Source organism: Chlorocebus sabaeus, chromosome 15 (genome assembly GCF_047675955.1).
Source record: "Chlorocebus sabaeus isolate Y175 chromosome 15, mChlSab1.0.hap1, whole genome shotgun sequence".
NCBI classification, from domain to species: domain Eukaryota; kingdom Metazoa; phylum Chordata; class Mammalia; order Primates; family Cercopithecidae; genus Chlorocebus; species Chlorocebus sabaeus.
In genome coordinates, this window is record NC_132918.1 from 41142696 (window position 1) to 41163930 (window position 21235).

Consider the following 21235-nt stretch of genomic DNA (forward strand, 5'->3'; position numbering starts at 1 on the left):
TAGTGGGACTGTTTTATATCTTTGCAAATCTATTTTAATATCTGTAAAAACAGAATACAGAGGGATTTTCAAACTGCCTCTGTTTTCAAATATTTTGATATTGCACATCACGTAGCCTCTAGAAACTTTTACTACACGCGTCTAAGAGAATGAGAGTGACAAAGGCAAATATTACCTTAATATTATTATGTAAATAATTTTGACTTTGCAGACCTACTAATAGTCCTGTGACCATACTTTGATAATCACCATTACGGAGAAATAATATGTCATTCCCCCTTAACCTTAAGCTCTCACATTATTTTTTTCATACTTTAATATAAAAATTTTCAAACATACAGAAGAGTTGAATTTTATAATAAATACCCATATATCCACCTGAATTCTATAATTAACACTTTACTATGCTTTTTGTCACATCTCTATTTACCCATCAATACATCTTACTTTTTCCTCTTATTTTTTTACAGTGTATTTTAAAGTAAGTTGCAGGTATCAGTGTACTTTCCCTAAAATACTTGCATGCAATCATTACTCAGTTTAGTAAATTTTTTTTTACAGTTCGTTTTCTTTTGAGGTAAAATTTACATATAATGAAAAGTACAACACAATTGATTTTGTGAATCCAGACAAATGCCATGCATTTTTGCAACCCACATCTCTATCAAGATACAGAACATGACTGTCATCCCCCAAAAGTTCTCTCATACTCTTTTCAGTAAATTGATCACTTCTCTCTAACCCCCCAGAGGAAATCACCATTCCTATTTTTTCCTACTCACATTATCTTTGTTTTGTCTAGAACTTCATATAAATGAATTTATACAATATGCACTCTTTTATGTACATATTGTTTAAATTCTCTCACTCGATACAATGTTTTTAGATTCATCCATACTATTTTTTAAAAATTATTAAAAGTTAATGTACCTACCATGAAAATGACTATTAAGATGAGACAGATGCCCACTATGATAAGGAAGGGAATTAGGTAGTATTCCAAAGGAAGACTAAATTCTGGAACTAAGATAAGGTGGCCCCTAGAAGAAAACAAAAATCAACAATTGAGAATTGAAGAACTGTTAAATTCTGATGTTAATTAAAAATAGGAAAAAATATTTTTAAAAACAGACATATAGACATTACAATTAAATCCACTACACACATTTCATTTTCTAAAATACGACTTCCAATAATTTAAGGAATGCTTTCTACATCTTTAAGTCTATTTTACATATTTTCCTAATAGCATGCCTATATGATTAAACTGTGTAAAGAAAACTAGCCAATCAATAGTTACTGTGTCTATCCTGGAGATATGTTATTTATTTATTTTATTTTACTTTATTTTTTTGAGATGGAGCCTTGTTCTGTTGCCCAGGCTGGAGTACAGTGGTGCAATCTCAGTTCACTGCAACCTCCACCACCGGGGTTCAAGTGATTCTCCTACCTCAGCCTCCTGAGTAGCTGGGATTATAGGTGCCTGCCACCATACCCTGCTAATTTTTGTATTTTAGTAGACAAGGTTTTGCCAAGGTGGTCTTGAACTCTTGACCTCAGGAGATCCACCCGCCTCGGCCTCCCAAAGTGCTGGGATTACAGGCGTGAGCCACCACGGCAGGTCTAGATATGTTGTTTATTGAATTTACTAACTGGAGCAAAAGTGTATTTTATATGTAAAATCATGGTAGTACCTTGGGTAGCAAAAAGAACCTCCACCTCAATCAAATTACTGTTCATAAGTTCTTCCTATGGAAAAACTCTAGAGTCAGTATTGATAATTATGCTGTTTCCTCCCTATCTGCTTTACATGTATCTGTTGTACCAGGTACAATGGATACAGGTCCTATACTCTACAATTATCTATGAGATACGGAATGAAAAACTGGTCAAATAATTCATAAGAGTTACAGCTTCCCGTATATCCCCCACCTTCTCCACCGCTGGACTGAAAAAAACTACAGAAATGTGTATGTTGTAAGGTGGGGAATAGGAAATGCTACATGCCTTAATTCTCATTTGTCATTAACCACGTTATTACTGTGACATTATCATTACAAAAATTGACAGGGACCCATGAAATAAAACTGTAATCAAAATAAGCGCATCATGTTGCATGAGGAAATTTTACATGGCATCAAAGCTCTGCATTAAAAATTGACAGGGACCCATGAAATAAAACTGTAATCACAATATGCACATTGTGTTGCATGAGGAAATTTGACATGGCATCAAAGCTCTGCATTAAAAATATCCTTAGTTTAGGGAAGAGTCTGGATAATGTTCAGTAATATGACAGATATGACAGATCACTCCATTGGGTTCACTGTGCTACTAGACTAGTATGGTGCCAGCAAAGCTACTCTGTTATCCACTGCCAGTTAATTTTTTAGGTAGTGAAATCACGTATTTCATAACAGAAAGGTTCAATGCGAAACAATCGTTCTCAGTATAAAGGAAAATAAAAACAGATTTACTTCTTTCCTCATACAGAGGTGCTTAGGACACAACAGCACTTGAGACAAATAACATGAATGCAACTTATTACTTTCCGAGGCTATTTTTAAATCTTCACGCTATTATTTCTTATACACACACACGGGGCTCTATCAAGCTCCAACAAACAACAAAGATAATACCAATAATTTCCCCCAATAATTTAAACTTTCCAAAAATTGCTACAATTGCTAGAATACAAGTAGCTTTTTACTTCAATCACTTTCCAGCAGAATGGGGGATGACAAAAGGATTCCACACACATTTGTACAGCTTTGCACAAAATACTAAAGTAACTAATAGATCGTCAGTGTAAAAAAGAAAATCAGCAGCAGCAGGACCTAAGCTGCTCTATTTAATACCATCTCTTCCGGCACGAGGTCAGCCAGCTTTGCAAACAATATCCCTGTTCTCTGCACATACCCTCTGAAACTGCCCTGAGTCAATGGTACTGAGAGATGAAAACATGCTAGTAGTCCTCGCTCTCCGCGCCTCCTCAGGCTCAGCGTCCACTCTGGCGGCGCTTGAGGAGCCCTTCAGCCCGTCATGGCACTCTGGGAGCTCCTTCCGGGCTAGTCGAAGCCGGAGCCGGCTTCCTCTGCTTGCCGGGAGGTGTGAAGGGAGAGGCGCCGGGGGAAATCCGGCCTGCGCTGCAGCGCTCAGGGGCCAGCGCAAGTTCCGGGTGGGCGTGGGCTCGGCGTGCCCTGCACTCAGAGCAGTCAGCCAACGCCGCCAGGCCCGGGCAGTCAGGGGCTTAGCACCCGCGCCAGCAGCTGCAGAGGGTGCCCCGGGTCCCCCAGCAGTGCCAGCCCACCAGCGCTGCTCTCCAATTCTCGCCTGGCCTCAGCTGCCTCTCAGTGGGGTAGGGCTCGGGACCTGCAGCCCGCCATGCCCCAGCCTCCCCACCACAGTCCTGCAGCCCCAGCCCTTGGACTAGCGCTGCCCCCTGCACGGGGGCACCAGGTCCCATCCAACGCCCAAGGGCTGAAGAGTGCGGGCACGAGGCGCAGGACTGCCGGGCAGCTCCGCCCGCAGCCCTGGTGCGGGATCTACTAGGTGAAGCCAGCGGGGCTCCTGGGTCTAGTGGGGACTTGGAGAACCTTTATGTCTAGCTAAAGGATTGTACATATACTAATCAGCACTCTTTCAAAATGGACCAATCAGCTCTCTGTAAAATAGACCAATCAGTAGGACGTAGGTGGGGTCAGATAAGGGAATAAAAGCAGGCTGCGGGAGCCAGCCAGCGCCACCCATTGTGGTCCCCTTCCCCACTGGAAGCTTCCTTCTTTCACTCTTTGCAATAAATCTTGCTGCTGCTCACTCTTTGGGTCCACACTGCCTTTATGAGCTGTAACACCACAAAGGTCTGACGCTTCACTCCTGAGGCCAGCGAGACCAAGAACCCACCAAGAGGAATGAACAACTCTGGACGGGAGGAACGAACAACTCCAGATGCACCATCTTAAGAGCTGTAACACTCACCGTCAAGGTCTGCAGCTTCACTTCTGAGGCCAGCAAGACCACGAACCCATCAGAAGGAAAAAACTCCGAATATGTCCGAACATCAGAAGGAAGAAACTCCAGACACACCATCTTTAAGAACTGTACCACGAGGGTCTGTGGCTTCATTCTTGAAGTCAGTGAAACCAAGAACCCACCAGTTCCGGACACAGTACCACTTTTAAGTATAAGAGCCTTTCCATGAGACCTCTACAACCTCCCTACCCCACAGCCACTAACCTGCTATAAATTAACACTGTTGGGGTTTAGAAGCCAGACTATTGCATATCCTAAATTCAACCCATTGTAACTTAGTATCTCAGCAATAGGAAGGCTTACAACTCTCATATTCTTTTTCTTCTCTTTTTATGTTTATGACTTCCTAAGGCACATTCAGCCTTGATGAGATAAATAAATCCTGTCCTATGAGACAAGCCCCAGGGTTGCTCAGAAATAAACAGAGCTTCTAGGTGAGAAGGAGCAAGCTAAAATAACAAATCAGGGCCAGGCGCGGTGACTCATGCCTATAATCCCAGCACTCTGGGAGGCCAAGACAGGCAGATCAGGAGGTCAGGAGATTGAGACAATCCTGGCTAGCACGGTGAAACCCTGTCTCTACTAAAAATACAAAAAAATTAGCCGGGTGTGGTGGTGGGCGCCTGTAATCCCAGCAACTTGGGAGGCTGAGGCAGGAGAATGGCGTGAACCCGGGAGGCAGAGCTTGCAGTGAGCCAAGATCACGCCACTGCGCTCCAGACTGGGCGACAGAGCGAGACTCCGTCTCAAAAAAACAAAACAAAAAACAGAACAAATCAGGAAGTCCCAGTGAACTAGGAACTTCCTGTGTGTTTGTAACTACAGAAATGGAATCAATTCCAGGATTTCCTAGTAAGCATTATGCTAAGATTCATATGCCCACGTTCTAAATCTAATATTCTACATATCCTGTTAATGCTCTCCATTAGAAACTAAATACATTTTAGTTTACTGTCAAGATATATTGTGAGGATTTTAAAGGGTCAACAATTGATTAAAAAAAATTTTGGGCATCTCGCCTGTAATCCCAGCACTTTGGGAGGCCAGGGTGGGTGGATCACTTGAGGCCACAGGAGTTCGAGACCAGCCTGGCCAACGTGGCAGAACCCCAACTCTACTAAAAATACAAAAAAAAAAAAGGGCATGGTGGCCAGCACCTGTAGTCCCAGCTACCCCAGGGGCTAAGGCTGGAACCTTAGCTTGAACCCAGGAGGCAGAGGTTGCAGTGAGCTGGGATCCCACCACTGCACTCCACCCTGGGTGACATAGTGAGGCTCTGTCTCAAAAAAAAAAAACAAAAAACAAAAAGGTTTTGAGCATATTGAATCAAAAGCTCAATGTACATTCAAGATACTGTTTTTTTCTTAACCAAATCGCTAATGGTGGATGTGGTGATAGTGATGATACAAGGAACTACAACAGAACTACAATGGAATTTCCGTCCTCTAGCTCCATTTCTATTTCTTCTGTCAGCCCAGGTCTCCCACAGCTGAACTTGCAGACTCATCCTTGCCCTAGTCCCAGATTAATCTGTATTTGAGGAAGAAGGCATTTAAACAGCTTCAGGAAGTATCCCACCACACTGCCTCCATGTCCATGCCTAAATACAGCACATCTTATGAGCTCTGCAGCTAAGATTTGATCATTGAAGATCATCTAAGCAACCCAGAAAAGAGGGTCTTATTTTCCTTTGTGTGAGTTCCCAGGCTAATTTCAAACCAGCTGCATAGACTTAAGCTTGATAATAATAACCTGTCTAATTTCTCCATCCTTCTGTTGACACATAAAGTCTTGTCTGTTCCTTCCTGACATCCAACCCCCACCAATCAAACTACTGTGCCTCAGTGGATTTACAGCCACACAGCAGAGCCTTCTGTCCTATAGATCAGCTTTCCAGGCAATATTCTGTATTCAGCCCAACTGCTGGATATTCCCACTATTTCATCTGACTACTTGCTTGAACTTGCTCCTTTCAGACAAAACTCACAGCTGCCTCATTAAACATCTTACATCCCTTAATAAACAGGCTCTGTGCTCAGTCCTGTGTCCCCATTTGCTGCCAGGGCACTGCTCTGTCTTCTTGAGGAATTCTGAGGTAGCATAAAAGCAGTTTAGTTTCATTCGAATTTACTAAATATCTACTGTGATGTAGCCGTTGGGCCCGGTGCTAGGGATTAAATGTGGAAAAAATAGAATCTCTAACCATCAGAGAGAATACAGAAATCTTAAAGGAACTTCAAGGTTCTTTGTTCTAACTCTTCATTTTCAAAAGAGAAAATATGTCCATGAAGATTAAATACCCTCCCAAAGGCCACAGCCCAGCAATCCCTCCAGTGAACCTCACTACTCACTCTGATCAAAAACAAGCCTTGTCTCTGCCTACAACTTATAAAAGTTGTATGTTATCCAATAATTTGCCTTCCCTAATAAAAGTTACAAAATCCTCCTAGAATTTAAGTTTTTAAAAGACCAAAATTGACAAAGAACAGCAGTTTATAAAAATATTCCTTGTGAATAAAGAAATGCTAATCGGACCAACTCATTTTCTTCTTGTCAAATTGGGAGGTCATAAAAAGACTGATAATATGTATTTCTGGCAAGAGTAGGGGAAAACATTGGCTTTCCTAAAATGTTGGTGGAAACATAACTTGTTCCCCTTTTAAAAGGGCAATATGACAGTTGTTTACTGAAATTTAAAACTGTTTCTCCTTAATCAAAAAAATTCCACGTTTAGGTACTTTTGCTAAAGAAACATTTGCGCAATTGCACATAGTATATAGTCAAGGATATCACTGTAGCACTTTCTGTAATAGACAAAAACTGGAAGGTAAGCATTAACATTTATGAAGCATTTACTATGTCCCAGGTATTCTTCTAAGAATTTTATTAAAGTGTTTAATCCTTCCAGTAATGCTATATGCTGTAGGTTCTATTACTGTTCACATTTTAATGAGAATAGAGGCTACAGCCCAGAGATAATAAATTTTTTGTTGAAGGTCACACAGCTAAGAAGCGATCGAAGCCAGGATTTGAATCCACGCAGCTCTTACTCCAGAGGTCATGCTTATAGCCAGTGGCTTACTGGCTAAGTAAATTAGGATATGGCTAAACAATGGACTATTGTTAAATACAGAATACACCATCCTTTTTAAGTAGTTAGAAGACTGGACAGTAGCTAAAAAGAATAAAGTACAATAAAACAGTAATTGATTAATACTTTATTAATGTGATAAAAAATCAGAATCTTACTTGAAGAGGAAAAGAGAAGCTTTCTCACTAAAGGGAGTAACAAGGGAAAGATGCCTATCTCTACTACTATTTAACATGGTGTTAAAGTTATTACCAATGCAATTTGATAAGGAAAAGCAATTAGAAGCATAAGAATTGGAAAAGAAAAGATAAAACTATTCCTATTTATATGAAAAAACTGCCACCAACAGTAAGAGAATTTAGTCAAATTGCAGGTTATAATATCAACACTTAAAAATGAGCTTTCAGCTGTACAAATAAAAACCAGTTAGTAGAGGTAATGAAAGAGGAGAGTCCACTTATGATAGTAAACAATAAAATACCTTGGCATAAATTTAACAAGAAATGTTTATCTCACATAGATTTTGGACTAAAAAAACTAAACAAAACTGAATACATAAAAACAGAGTTGGCTAGGTGCAGTGGCTCACTCATGCCCGTAATCCCAGCACTTTGTGGGGCTGAGGTGGGCAGACTGCTTGAGTCCAGGAGTTCAAGACCAACCTGGGCACACGGTGAAACCCCATCTCTACTAAAAATACAAAAAATTAGCTGGGCAAGGTGGCGCATGCCTGTAGTCCTAGCTACTCAGGAGGCTGCAGTGGGAAGATCACCTGAGCCTCGGAGATCAAGGCTGCAGTGAGCCACTGCACTCCAGCCTGCGCAACTGGAGTGAGACCCTTTCTTTAAAAAGAAAAAAAAAAAAAAAAAAAAGCAGAATTGAACAAATGAAAGGACATACCACACTCTTGAATAAGGAGACTTATCCTAAAAATGTCAATCCTTCCTAAATTAATTTATGAATATAATGTAATCTCAATAAAAATCTCATCAGGTTTTTCTGAAGCTAGATCAGTTGATTATTAAATTCCTTTGGAAGGAAAAACTAGAACCCTCACACATTGCTGGTGTGAATATAAATTGGTGAAGGCATTTTGGGAAAAAGTCTGGCAGTTCCTCAAAGTGTTAAACATAGAGTTACCACATAATGCAACAATTCCATTCTAGGTATATACCAAAGAGAAATAAAAACATACGCACATGTAAAAATTTGTACACAAATAGTGAAAAAAGCATTATCCATAATAGCCAAGTTGTGGAAATAAGCTAAATGTTCATCAACTGATGAAAAGATAAACAAAACGTGGTATATCCATACAATGGAATACTATCCAGCAATAAAACGAATAAAGTACCAATACATGCTACAATATGATAAACCTTGAAAACATTACACTAAATGGAAAAAAAAACCATAAAAGAATATTATGTGATTCCATTTATGTGAAATAACCAGAATAGACAAATCCATAGAGAGAGAAAGAAGATTAGTGATTGCCTGGGGCTGGAGTGGACGGAGAAGGGACTGGGGAACAGGAAGTGACTGCAAATGTGTAAGGGCTTTCTACTTGGGATATTGAAAAAGTTCTAAAATTAGAATGTGATGATGGTTGCAGAATTCTATAAATATACTGAGATCACTGAATTTTACACTTTAAATGAGTAAACCTTATGGTATGTGAGATATATTTCAATAAAATTGTTTTTAAAATTTCACTGGGAAGGACCAAAAAAACCCATTGGAATAACTGATGGCTATTTGGAAAAAGATATGATTGGATACATTCTTCAAGCCATATATAGGATAAATTACAAATGAACCAGAGATTTAATGTTAAAAATGAAGCCGTACAAGTATAAATGTGGGTGAATTCCTCTATAACACAGGAGTAGGGAAAACTTTATTAAGACTCAAGACCAACAGCCCAAGGGAAAAGACATTTGATTTTTGGTTACATTAAAAAAAACCCAACACCATGGTGAAATAAAAATTTCAAAATACAAAAAATATTGTAATATTAAAAATTAAAGGACCAACATACCTAATAAAATAAAGAACTTATAAAAATAGGGAAGAAAATGACCAACAATCTAATACGAAAAACTGACCTAGAGATAAACAGCTCATAAAAAATAAAATACAAGTAGTGCGTAAGCATAAGAAGAAAATGCTCAAATGTGCTTGTGATAAGAGAAATACATATGAAAACGATAACAGAATACCATTTCTCACCTATTAGTAAAAATAAAAAAACTTGACAACAACTTTGTTGGTGAGGCTACAATAAAAGAGACACCCTCATAAACTGCTGGCATGACCCTTATGGATGGAAACTGACAATATCTAGCAAAAATACATATATATTTACCTCTGAACTAGCAATCCCACTTCTAGAAATCTATTCCAAAAGTACAGTGGCAAAAACATGAAAACACTTAGGCATAAGGTTATGCATTACAGCAGTATTTCTAATTACAACATAACATAACCAATTCAAATGCTGATCAACAGGGGACTGGCTGATTAAACTAGAACATCCACAAAATAAGAGTTCTATGCAGCTGTACAAAAGAATGAAGAATATCTCTATCTACTCAAGGATAAACTATTAAGTCAAAAGCAGGATGGGGAATACTGTTTATGCAGTAGGGTAGAAGACAGGGGAGAGGAGATATATTTTCCTGTATATTTTTAAATTTAATGAACTAAAGAATAAATTAAATCTTTCTAAAATTGTTACTTATAAGGTAAGGAGAGGAACAAGATGGACAAGAAGGATGATACTCAGAATCTGAACTTCTTTGAATATACATTGTTTCACTGATTTTGACTTAAAGTTTATATATAATTTTTAAAATCACACTTGGGGGTAGGGAGAGCAATCTCTAAACTCTGAAAGCAAATGAATCAAATAAACCTGTGTTTTCAATTTATAACATCTGCACACAGACTATTTCACTTATCTTTTAAAAAAATAATTTGCCTTTAGCCCCCAGTTGCTGGGGAGGCTGAGGTAGGAGGATCGCTTGAGATCAGGAGGCAGAGGTTGCAGTGAGTTGAGATCATGCCACTGCACTCCAGCCTGGGCCACAGAGTAACAGTCTGTCTCAAAAATAATAATAATAATAATAATAATAATAATAATAATAAAAATTTGAACTTATCTATTATGATATACTCTAAGCAGAGAAAGAACTGTTTTTAAAAAAAATGTTGGTACTAGCATTGATATTCTTCTGAGTCTGTTGTGTATATACTCTACAATTAGAAAAGACAATATATTATTATGTTGGTGTCTTTCAGCATAGAAAAATAAAATACCTATTTAAGATCAATAAAGTAAAAATTCTAGGCTCTTGAATTCAAATTGAAAGCAACAGTATACACTCATAATTTACTGTATCTTTAAAAGCCATACATATTTCCTAGTTCTGCCCACTGAAAGAAAGAGAGGGGGCTTGAGGGTAAAGTAGGTAGTAGATAATAAATAGACAGATAAATAGGTAGGTAGGTAGGTAGGTAGGTAGGTAGGTAGATAGATAGATAGATAGATAGATAGATAGATAGATAGATAGATAGATAGAAAGAATAGATCTTTATGTACAACTCTACAATTCCTTATGACCAATTCTAAAACCTAAAAAGCTTTAAAAAATAATGTTTGCAATTCATTTCACAGTCAACTTAAAGTGAACTGACAGGAAAAAATAACCATATATTCATTGCAGATACATTAATTTGTTTGATTATGGGGTGTTGCCTCAAATTCTATTTGGAATATTATTTAACTTTTTAAAATTTAAACATTTTTCAGTGCCACAATATATCTGTAGCCAAGAGGTGGGATAAGAGAGTTTGTAAACTTGTATTCGCCTGGAAAGGGTCAAAACATTAAGGAAATAAAGCAAGTTACAAATTATTATGTACTGTATGGTTCCATTTTATGAACATGTGATCACTAATTAATGTGAATAATCAAACATGGGGAAAAACAAAGGTTTTTTTAAAAAACAGTAGTTGTTAGACAATAGCGTCATATAGAGACTTGCACTTTAAATGTTTTATATTTCAATTTTTCCATATTTTGCTAGCACCTATATATTACTTTTTAATTTTAAAAAGTATGGTTTTATAATTAAAAACGAAGAATACTCTTTAAAATACATATTAAAATATACAGAAGTATTCTAAATGGGGGAGCAATATTGAGGTAAAAGCAAGTACTAATTCTCCTCTCTTTTAACCAAGCAAACATGGCTGACAAAATACCACTTTGCGCAATTGTTTGTTGATACAACTTCCAAAATTACATTCCTTAACGTACTGTTCTGAGCATATAATATGTGAACAGCATTTTAAATATCAACACTGTAGTGGGGAACTAACAATAACAGTAAACAGAAAACCCTGCCCTCTTCTTTTTTATGCATTTTCAAACACAAATGTTCATGGATTTCTTTTCCCCCTAAATAATTATAATTGGATTTCATTGTGCCAGTTTCCTCTTTTGGCAAATGTAGATAATAAGTGATAATAATAACAACCACTAGAGGGTTGTTGTGAGGATGAAATGGATAACAAATATAGAAGTCTTACTTTATGAGTGCCCAGCTTTGCTAAATGCTGAATAAATATTAGCTGCTTTTATTATTATTATTATTGGTGTTCCTCTTAGACAAAAGTCTGTTCTGGTCCACTACGTTTTGGGGATCTGTGTCATGGAAGAAGTTCTGAAGTGTTCATTGTACCATTTTCTCTAGGTTTTCTATATTAGCTGAGACAGCTGTGCCTCAAGTTAATTTCAGTCCGCATGTTATCTTTGTAATGAGATTATTTTGTGGGGGTTGGGGAGAAGAGTTTCATATAAAAGTTTTTATTCAAATCAAACTTCTAAAACTTGAAAATTGACTTTTTGTCTTTGTAAATGTTAGTCACTTAACACAATGTTTTGGATTCTGTGTTTATAATATATAAAATATCTTTTAGTAATATACAAACATTTCTTAATAGAAAATGTCATATAAACATAAATTGCATTGTTTTAAAATACTAGTAGTTTGACTAAACTGTAAAATGAAAAGTTATTTTATCATTTTAGCAAGAAGGGTGACTTACTCTCACTAGTATGAATACATTTTCAACATAATCATACAAAGAAAAAGTAGTAAAATACTTTAAAATACTACATCTTAAAAGCATAATGATTTAAAAAGGGATAATTTGGCACTACAGAGTTCATTCTGAAACATAATCTTGATTACAATATTATATAATTCTACCTTAATATAAAGAAGAATTTTAAGCAACATGATTTTTTATATCCATTACTTACCCTTTTTCATATGTGAATTCATCTTTCAGAGAATTAGCTGATGATTCACCAATAAAGACAGATGGAATGTCAATTTTCTTTAGTACCTCAACTGTATAAAAGGATAATAAAATTATTCTTAAAAGCCCATACTTAGTGTACAATCAACTTAACTTTCTTCAGAATAGCAGCAAATGCAACTGGAAACAATTATAATCAACTTTAATTGTCTATTGCTTGATTTTCCAGATTGCAGATTTTATTCATCATCAAAATGGTTGAGAAACATAACATTTACAGTAACAAAGCTAACATTTTGCATATATACATTACCTGAATTCTCTCAATAGTCTATGAGATGTAGATATAATTTTTATTGTTAATATTTCCATTTGATTCTTCCTCTCTAGACATAATTTGTTAGAGAAGAAAGATGAGGAAGAAATTTTAGGTTTTCTTCCCACACATAACTTAATTCCTAAATGAAAAAGAGAAAAAGCTTCTTTTACATACCCATTTCCACGAGAGGTATAAGCCAGAGAATATAAGAAAAGACAACTTCACAACAATCTAAAAAGTAATGCCACACATCTCTGGCTTTCCAGACTGAAAGGCTGACAGGTGTTGAGAAAGGGAATAGAGTAGGAAAGCTGGGTAAATTTCTACTTCCTCATAAGCCTGGCGCTCATGGCAAAGCTTTGTGTTTGATTGGTATCTTAAGATATTTGACTCTTCTACCCATATTCAAAACCAAAATCAAATGCCACCCAAAAAGAATTTTGTAAAAATTACCCATTACTCAGGAATAGAAATAAAAACAATCCTCTTAATGTTGCTAATAGAAAAAGCAGCCTCATTATTAGCTGTGAGTTAGTTTAACACATTTGGCTTTAGAGAAGGCCCATTTGTTTCCTTTTTATAGTTTTCAAAATAACTTTGTTCTACATTTTTAAAACAATGCATATTCATTTGCATTTAAAAGAGGGGGAGGCAAGTAAAGCAAAAGAAAACAAAACAAAACCATAATCCTTCCCATCCAAGGACAAATGTTTTATTTGAAGTAATAAGCAGTTCTGTAAGTTGTGACAAATACGTACAATTATAACCACAATCACAGTTAGGATACAGAATGTTCCATCACCCACCAAAATTCCCTCATACAGTCAACCCCTCCCCCTAAACTTATAAATCACTGATCTATTCTGCTGTTATTGTTTCATCCTTATAAAGACAAGGTTTAAAATCTTGATATCCTTGGTAGAGTAAGTTTTTTTCACTTCTAGATTGTTTTATGCAAATATAAACATTCAACTCTCACACATTCTTTCACACACACACACACACCCCTCCACACACACACACACATACACACACACACACATACACATACACACCAGAAAAAAACAAAAACATGTAAGCCCCAAAGCCCAAAGAGGGCAGAAACAAAAAATATTAGTCAAGAAATATTTAATCACTACTTTTATATCAATGTGATCAATACAATTTTATTTTTTAACATCAATGTGATCATGTAATTTTTAAAGTGTAAGCTTTTTTGTACACAATGATACAGATCAGACATCCTGTTATGTCAATAAATACAGATCTACCTCATCATTTATTTTTATTTTTATTTTTTTTAGAGACAGGGTCTCACTAGGTTGCTCAGGCTGCAGTGCAGTCGCTATTCACAGATGCCACCATTGCATACTACAGCCTGTAACTCCTGGGCTCAAGTGCCTCCCCTGTCTCAGCTTCCCAAGTAGCTGGAGCTATACGCATTATTTCATTTTTTTAATAGATGCAGAGGTATTGTTACACGACTATACATATTTTTCATATTTGGGAGATATTTTCTATCTTGCTAAGATATTTTCTCTACCACATATGAGTTTAAAGCTTATTTTGATACTTAAAACTTGCAATTATATACCCTGTGTATGATGTTTTATTCTTTCATGAAGATACTATGACAAACTCAAGGAAGAACTTTTGGCTTGTGACTACTGGCTAATAATATTGGAAGTAACCTAGCTTCTTTGAATTATGATATCTAAAGAGATGTATGTAGAAAGCTCCTTGCTTTAATAAAATGATTAAGAAAAAGGGAGAAAATATTGTAAGCAAATATGAGGAACCATTTTGAAAATGGCAACATTATCTACTGAAAACAAAACTAAATATGTTTTACTTCACAAAATACTTTTAAAACACTCTACTTTATTTTGATCTGTAAAACAACTCTGTGAGGTATATACTGCCAAACAAAGATAAATTACAATTTGAATGACCCAGTCCCAACGTCTCCAGATTCGTATATCCAATTGCTCATTCAATATCTCCATTTGATTTCCTAATAGATGTTTCAAACAAAGTTTCTCAGTTGAACTCTGAATGTCTCTTTTCCCTCAATTGATCAACTCTATTTCTCACCTCTGTAAGCAGCATAGACATTCACTTAGTTTCTCAGGCTAAACATCTTGGAGTCATCCTTGACTCCTCCCTTTCCCTTACTCCCTATACCAAATCCTGTCAGCTTCAAAATATAGCCATATTCCTACCACTTCTCATTACTTTAACTACTAATACTCCAAACCACCATCACTCTTGCCTGGCTGCTGCAGCAACTTTATAAATCTTCTCTCTGTTGGCACTTTTGCTCATCTTTCACCTTCAGTGTTCTCTCCAAAGAACAGCCAAAGTGCTCCTTTTATAAAATATGTCATATTACACAGCTGTTTAAAACCTATTCATTCATTCATTCATTCATTTGTTCATTCATTTGGAGATGGAGTCTTGCTCTGTTGCCCAGGCTGGAGTACAATGGCACGATCTCAGCTCACTGCACCCTCTGCCTCCCAGGTTCAAGTGATTCTTGTGGTTCAGCCTCTCAAGCAGCTGGGACTACAGGCATGTACGCCACCACGCCTGGCTAATTTTTTATATATTTAGTAGAGGCAGCATTTCACCATGTTGCCCAGGTTGGTCTCGAACTCTGAAGATCAGGCAATCCTCCCACCTTGGCCTCCCAAAGTGCTAGGATTATGGGCCTGAGCCACTGCACCCAGCCTAAAACTTACTTAGAATAAATTCCAAAGTCCTTATCATGGCTGATAAGGCCCATCATATTTGACCCCTGGCTCCTTCTCTAACTTTATCCCCTGCCACTCCCTCCCTTGTTCACGAATCCAGCCATTGTGGCTTTATGCCACACCTTGGAAACACCAAGCATGCTTTATCTTCAAGTTATTGTACTTGTTGTTCCCTCTCCTTGGAATACCCTCCTTCAGAAATCTGCATGACTCAGCCACTAACTTTAGATCTGTGCTCAAATTGCAATGCCTCACAGAAGCTTTCTCTGACCACCCTATCTAAAATAGCTGCCTTCCTGTCATCTCTGTCATTCTATATCCCCTTACACTGATATTTTTCTTCATAGCATTTATCACTACTTGACATTATAGCACATCTATTTGATTACGTGTTCATTTCTTCTCTCCCACTCTAGAATGCAATAAAATGATAATAATCACAATAATAATAGCTGAACAACCATTAAATTATTGCTATGAATGAGGAAGTCTTCTAGATGCTTAACAGGCCTTAATTCATTCAATCCTTATAGCAACTAAATGACTTAGGTACTATCATTATCCCAATTTCACAGATCAGAAAAACTGAAGCATATAGATATTAGGTAATGTATCCAAGGTCATACAGCTACTAGGTGGTAGAGCTAGGATTCAAACCCTGACAGGCAGTACCCAGAAAGTACTCTCTTAACTACTGCACTCTACTACCTCAATGAAAGATATGAAGGCAGGGCCCCTGACTGCATCATTACTTGCTATAGTCTCAATGCCTAAAACAGTGCACACTAGGCTGTCAAAAAGCATTTGTTGAAGGAAGAAATCAAAGAAAAAAAGGAGAAAAAAATGACCCAGAGATATTAATAACTTGACCTGGTTATACAGTTAGATATTTGCACAGTTTGGACTCAAACCTGAGGCTTCTTATTCCTTATCTAGGTTCCTCTCACTCTGCCATTGCATGGGTTTTCTCATATACCTTCTCTCATAAGATTTTCACAAACTCGTCAGGTCAAATAATTATTAAAATTATCCACACTATTATAGATGAAAATAATGGGCTTATAAAGATTAAGTAACTTTCCTGAGGATGCAGGTACCTGGCTCATATATCAACTAGTCTGTCTTAGAAAAAAACACATATTTCCCGTTTCTGAAGTTGGTGTCCTTCCTACCACTTTCTGCTGTCTCCTAAAGATAAAGAATGTTATTGGCCCACTGAATTAATCCATTATTTCTGGCTGAAATAAAAATTGGTATATTCCTCATGTGAAGTGTCAACAGGAAGGGGCTTTTAAAACTTCCTTTTGTTTCCAGGCATTAGTATCTTTACTTAGTATACGATACCAGTATTCCTAGGGAAGGCCTTGAAAAGAGGGACAGATACAAGCCTCTTCTGATAAATCCATGCTTTTCTTACCTCTATCAAGTAACAGTAAAGATGAAAATGGTAAACATCTTTACAACATTTGTCTCCGTACATATAAAATGTTTAAACACACGGGCAAAGATGGAGCAAAATATCATAGAAAATAATCTAAGCAACAAAGTCAAGAACCAAAATTCTGAGCAGTCTTTGAATAACAACTCAGTTGAAACATTTCCATGGAAACAGCAGGCTTATATGGTTATGTGCTACTTTTAATATTGAACATATTTCTTTAGGAGCTGACATGATTATCACAAAAAGGTTTTACGGTATTATAAAGAAAAAATAAGTGATAAACGGAACTGACAATTTCAGCCTGAAAAATTTTTATTGAAAACATGTCAAAAGAGTAAATAGTTTACAAATAATAATCAATTTGTTCAATCCAAAACATATTCAGCCCTTGAGAAGGTCTTGAAGATTTGCTAAATCCTGGGCTTGGAACTTTGGCAAAACATACAAAGAGTAAGTAACTTGCTCAAAGTTATACAACTGATACAAGTAGGATTTGATTTCAAATTCAGGCCTATCTATTTTCAGACTATGCATGCTTTCCATTTTGCCAATAAATGTATACAGATCACAAAAGTTACTGACCCTGGGATGTATCAACTGGGATAATTTTTTTAAAGAGGGTAATAGTTAAAGGAGGAGAAGTAAAATGTGTCAAATTGGCAGTACTAACATTACCAGTTTATTTGATAAGTAAACTCACTTAAGTAAGTCCTTTAATTCCCATGTAGTAGCTGTCAAACTATTCTTGAAATGCTAAAACTTCTCATGAGTACTTAATGGACTCTACAGTCATAAAGATTTAATCAGCTAGGAGGTTAAAATAATAATTTAAAATATAAATAAATTACCTAAGAAATGCATTAATAAATTTTACCTTTTATATATTATTATTTTGCCTCACTCTATTAGGGTTAAGGACAAAAATGCCCAGGCGCGGTGGCTCACGAATGTAACCTCAGCACTTTGGGAGGCTGAGGCGGGCAGATCACCTGAGGTCACGAGATCAAGACCAGCCTGACCAACATGGAGAAACCCTGTCTCTACTGAAAATACAAAATTTGCCAGGTGCGGTGGCAGGTGCCTGTAATCCCACCTACTCAGGAGGCTGAGGCAGAAGAATCACTAGAACCGGGAAGGCGGAGGTTGCAGTGAGCCGAGATCGCACCACTGCTCTCCAGCCTGGGCGACAAGAGTGAAACTCCATCTTAAAAAAAAAAAAAAAAGAAAAAAGAAGGGCAAAAACAAAAACAAGGGAAAACACTGTCATAGGCTAAAATAAGGCTTTTTGGTTAAGGAATAAAATATTTCCTTTTCAGGATGTAGTTATTTAAACTCCTAAATACATTCCAGTGTTTTCTATCAGTCTATAGCTTTATGTCTATACTTCGCTTTACCTTGAAAATATGAATCAATAGGACTTAATAGCAAAATATAATGTGGTTATGCACTCAAAACAAAATAAATTCTAATCCTAAGTGTTGACAGTAAATAATCTTAGTATCAATTAGAAAGGTTTTGATAAAACCCCATAGTGCCCTGAGTGATAGAAACTACATTAAGTGAGGCATACAGCTTAAAAGTCAGTGTCTTATTATAGCCAGTTATGTCACTAAAATTGGCTCGTTGTTCCCTACAAGCCAATAATTAGTAGAGAGTAAGGCAAAACATTCCCATCTGAAACGAAAAACTACGAACATGCCAGCAGTGTATGACAAAGGGATACTAACCAACTGGTATAAGGAAGCACAAGTATGTGGCTTTGGAATTTCAGCAGATTATAGCAGCTACTTAGTGTATGTGCAGACCCTAAAATAATGCTGTGAATCTCTAAATAAATTATAAAACGCCCTCTATGGCATTCTTAACTCAGCATGTTTATCCCTATTAAAGCTGTTTCTCCCAGTTTTTGTTAAAATTTTGGTTTTTAACAAAACATCAATAAATAAAACACTTATGTTTTAAAAAAACTGTTCAGAAAAGAAAGTCATTTTCATCTCTACTGTGAATAAAATCAACCAAAGAGAGTTAAGAATGGGGGATTATCTGATAGAGAAGAAATTCTGCTTTTTAAAAAGAAAATGAGAGAAGGAAAATCCTGTTAATTTTTAGTTACAAATGATCTGTCAAACAGGAGAGAAGAAAAGTGATACCTGTACTTACTGTCGTTGGATCCCATGCTAATGAGGTCATCAGAATCAACATTGTGAACTATGGCTGCCTTGTATCCTGCTCTCTGTGCATTTAAAACCTGCAAATCAAAAAATAAAAAATCATGTTATAAGGAAGACAGTGGTTTGTCACAGTGTCCCTCAACTCTATAAATCAACAAAGTCTATACTATATACCTAGGACTAGATTATGAACATATGTAGAAATAAATCTCAGGTATGCTCTTGAAACATAGATGTTTTACAATTGATTATAAAAACCTACTGAAGTAAATAAAGGATGAGGATACAAGCTAAAACACTAAAAGGACCCAAAGTAATATATCTGTTTTGCTCTAAAGAGGTAGAAACTTGCTATAATCAGGCTTAGGAGTCACCAGACCTTGAGCATTCAATTCCCACCTCTGCCATGAATTAGTGGGATGAACTTGAGCAAATTACTTCTTTTGTAACCCTCAATTTCCTAACCTTTTAAATGAGAATGACAATATTCTTCTCATATGTAAAATAATATTTTTAAAATGCTTAATACCATGTCTAACACATAGAAATGAGTCAGATAGAACCAATTCATATCACTAGCTTGATCATCCAAAATATTCTGTAAAATTCCTTTAGAAAGCTTTTTTAAAAATTAAAAATACCTGCAGGCTGAAGTTGCTTACTCTGATTCTATCTAGCTATTTGATCTTTCCTAAAGCTAGCCTCCAAAATAGTAACCTTTGCACCATAAGAATATAGTTGGATGTGTGGCAGAATTTTCTTACATGAAAGATCTGAAAAGTATCAAAACATGTTATTACATCTCACTTTAAAAATAATTTTTCTGTTTTAAGTAAAAATAAACCCAGACCTAAACTACTTATTGCATGACCTTTAGACTACCAGCAAAAATGAAGGATCAGATAGACCATTATTTGCATATTGGTTGAACAAAATAAAAATTGGGAGGGCAAACATATATATACGTAGTTTTGAATACATGAAATACTTTTGAACATATGTAGTTCTGGATACTAATTTCAGTAAGAAACTCTTGAAATACATTTCCTTATGAGCATTCCATAATGGTATGTCTCAGAGTGTTTGAGTGTTAAGTGTTTTTAAGAAACAGGCATATTCATTTTTTAGAAGAATTTCCAAGTCTAATATTAGTTCTGTTTTAGTTATCAGCATTATAATGATTCAACACTCTGCTATAATTGCATAAAAATAAAACCTGAGTCATGTTCCAAAGGGTCAGGGAAAGCCCCGAGTCAAGTTCCCAAATGTAAAAAGGATATGCAATTATTCAGACTCTGGATCTGAAAGCTAGGTAAGAGAAATGAGTTCTACATATTCAACCCCAGTCAGGTCAGTTGACTTGGCACAGTGAAAAATTCTCTTCTACATTATTCCTGACTTCTCTAAAACTATCCCACCAATTCAAGTTAGATTTCTGAAAGAGACAACAGTGTGGATAAATCAGAATAATATTATCCTATTACTGAAAAAAACTAAATCTGTAGGAGATATGACTGCCCCAAGAAATTAATACTTTGTTCATCTCACAGCCTCCATAGCACCTATGAAATAGCCTGACACAGGGTAGGCACTTATAAAATATTACTTGAATCAATTAAATGTATTTTTAAAATGTGCTTAAATTAATAGCTCATATTATAACATTATAAACACAAGAGATAAAATCAGGCAGAGAGTGATTTTTTTAAAAACTAATTAATATAAATTGTTTGCTGGCACAGGACTCACTGCTCTAATGTAGGAATAATGACAAGAAATCAACCAGTCAACAAAACTGTGACAAGTATGTTTTAGTTGTGCAAAGAAAGGCCAATAATCAAAAAAGTAAGTTCAGCATTTTTGCATATGAGTACATATTTTATTTTTAGGTGGATTCTGTTATCCAACTATGAATGCTGAGAAAATGCCAGTCCCCCACACCCTCTTCCGCTTAGATATCACTACTTTCCAAAGGGAGGAAAAAAATAATCTCTTAAGAATGTAGTCTGTAAACCTTGATTATTTGTTACATATATTAACTTATTATTTCTGCATGATATTACCATGGCAGTACAGACTTCACTTGGCTTTTATTTA

At 36.2% G+C, this 21235-nt stretch overlaps 1 protein-coding gene across 3 annotated transcripts in view; it reads right to left on the reverse strand.

Moving 5' to 3' along the window:
• The window catches only part of RNF13 (ring finger protein 13), a 160649-nt gene that overhangs the window by 47094 nt on the left and 92320 nt on the right, over nt 1-21235 (reverse strand). The window contains exons 5-7 of one of the 3 annotated variants that reach the window (XM_008008740.3): nt 19128-19215; nt 12456-12546; nt 935-1040 (exon numbers count right to left, since the gene is read on the reverse strand). In XM_008008740.3, the coding sequence (XP_008006931.1) occupies nt 935-1040; nt 12456-12546; nt 19128-19215 (285 nt within the window). Of the gene's footprint in view, nt 1-934; nt 1041-12455; nt 12547-19117; nt 19216-21235 lie in introns of all 3 variants that reach the window. The other 2 variants (XM_038002736.2, XM_038002735.2) reach the window with 2 other exon arrangements.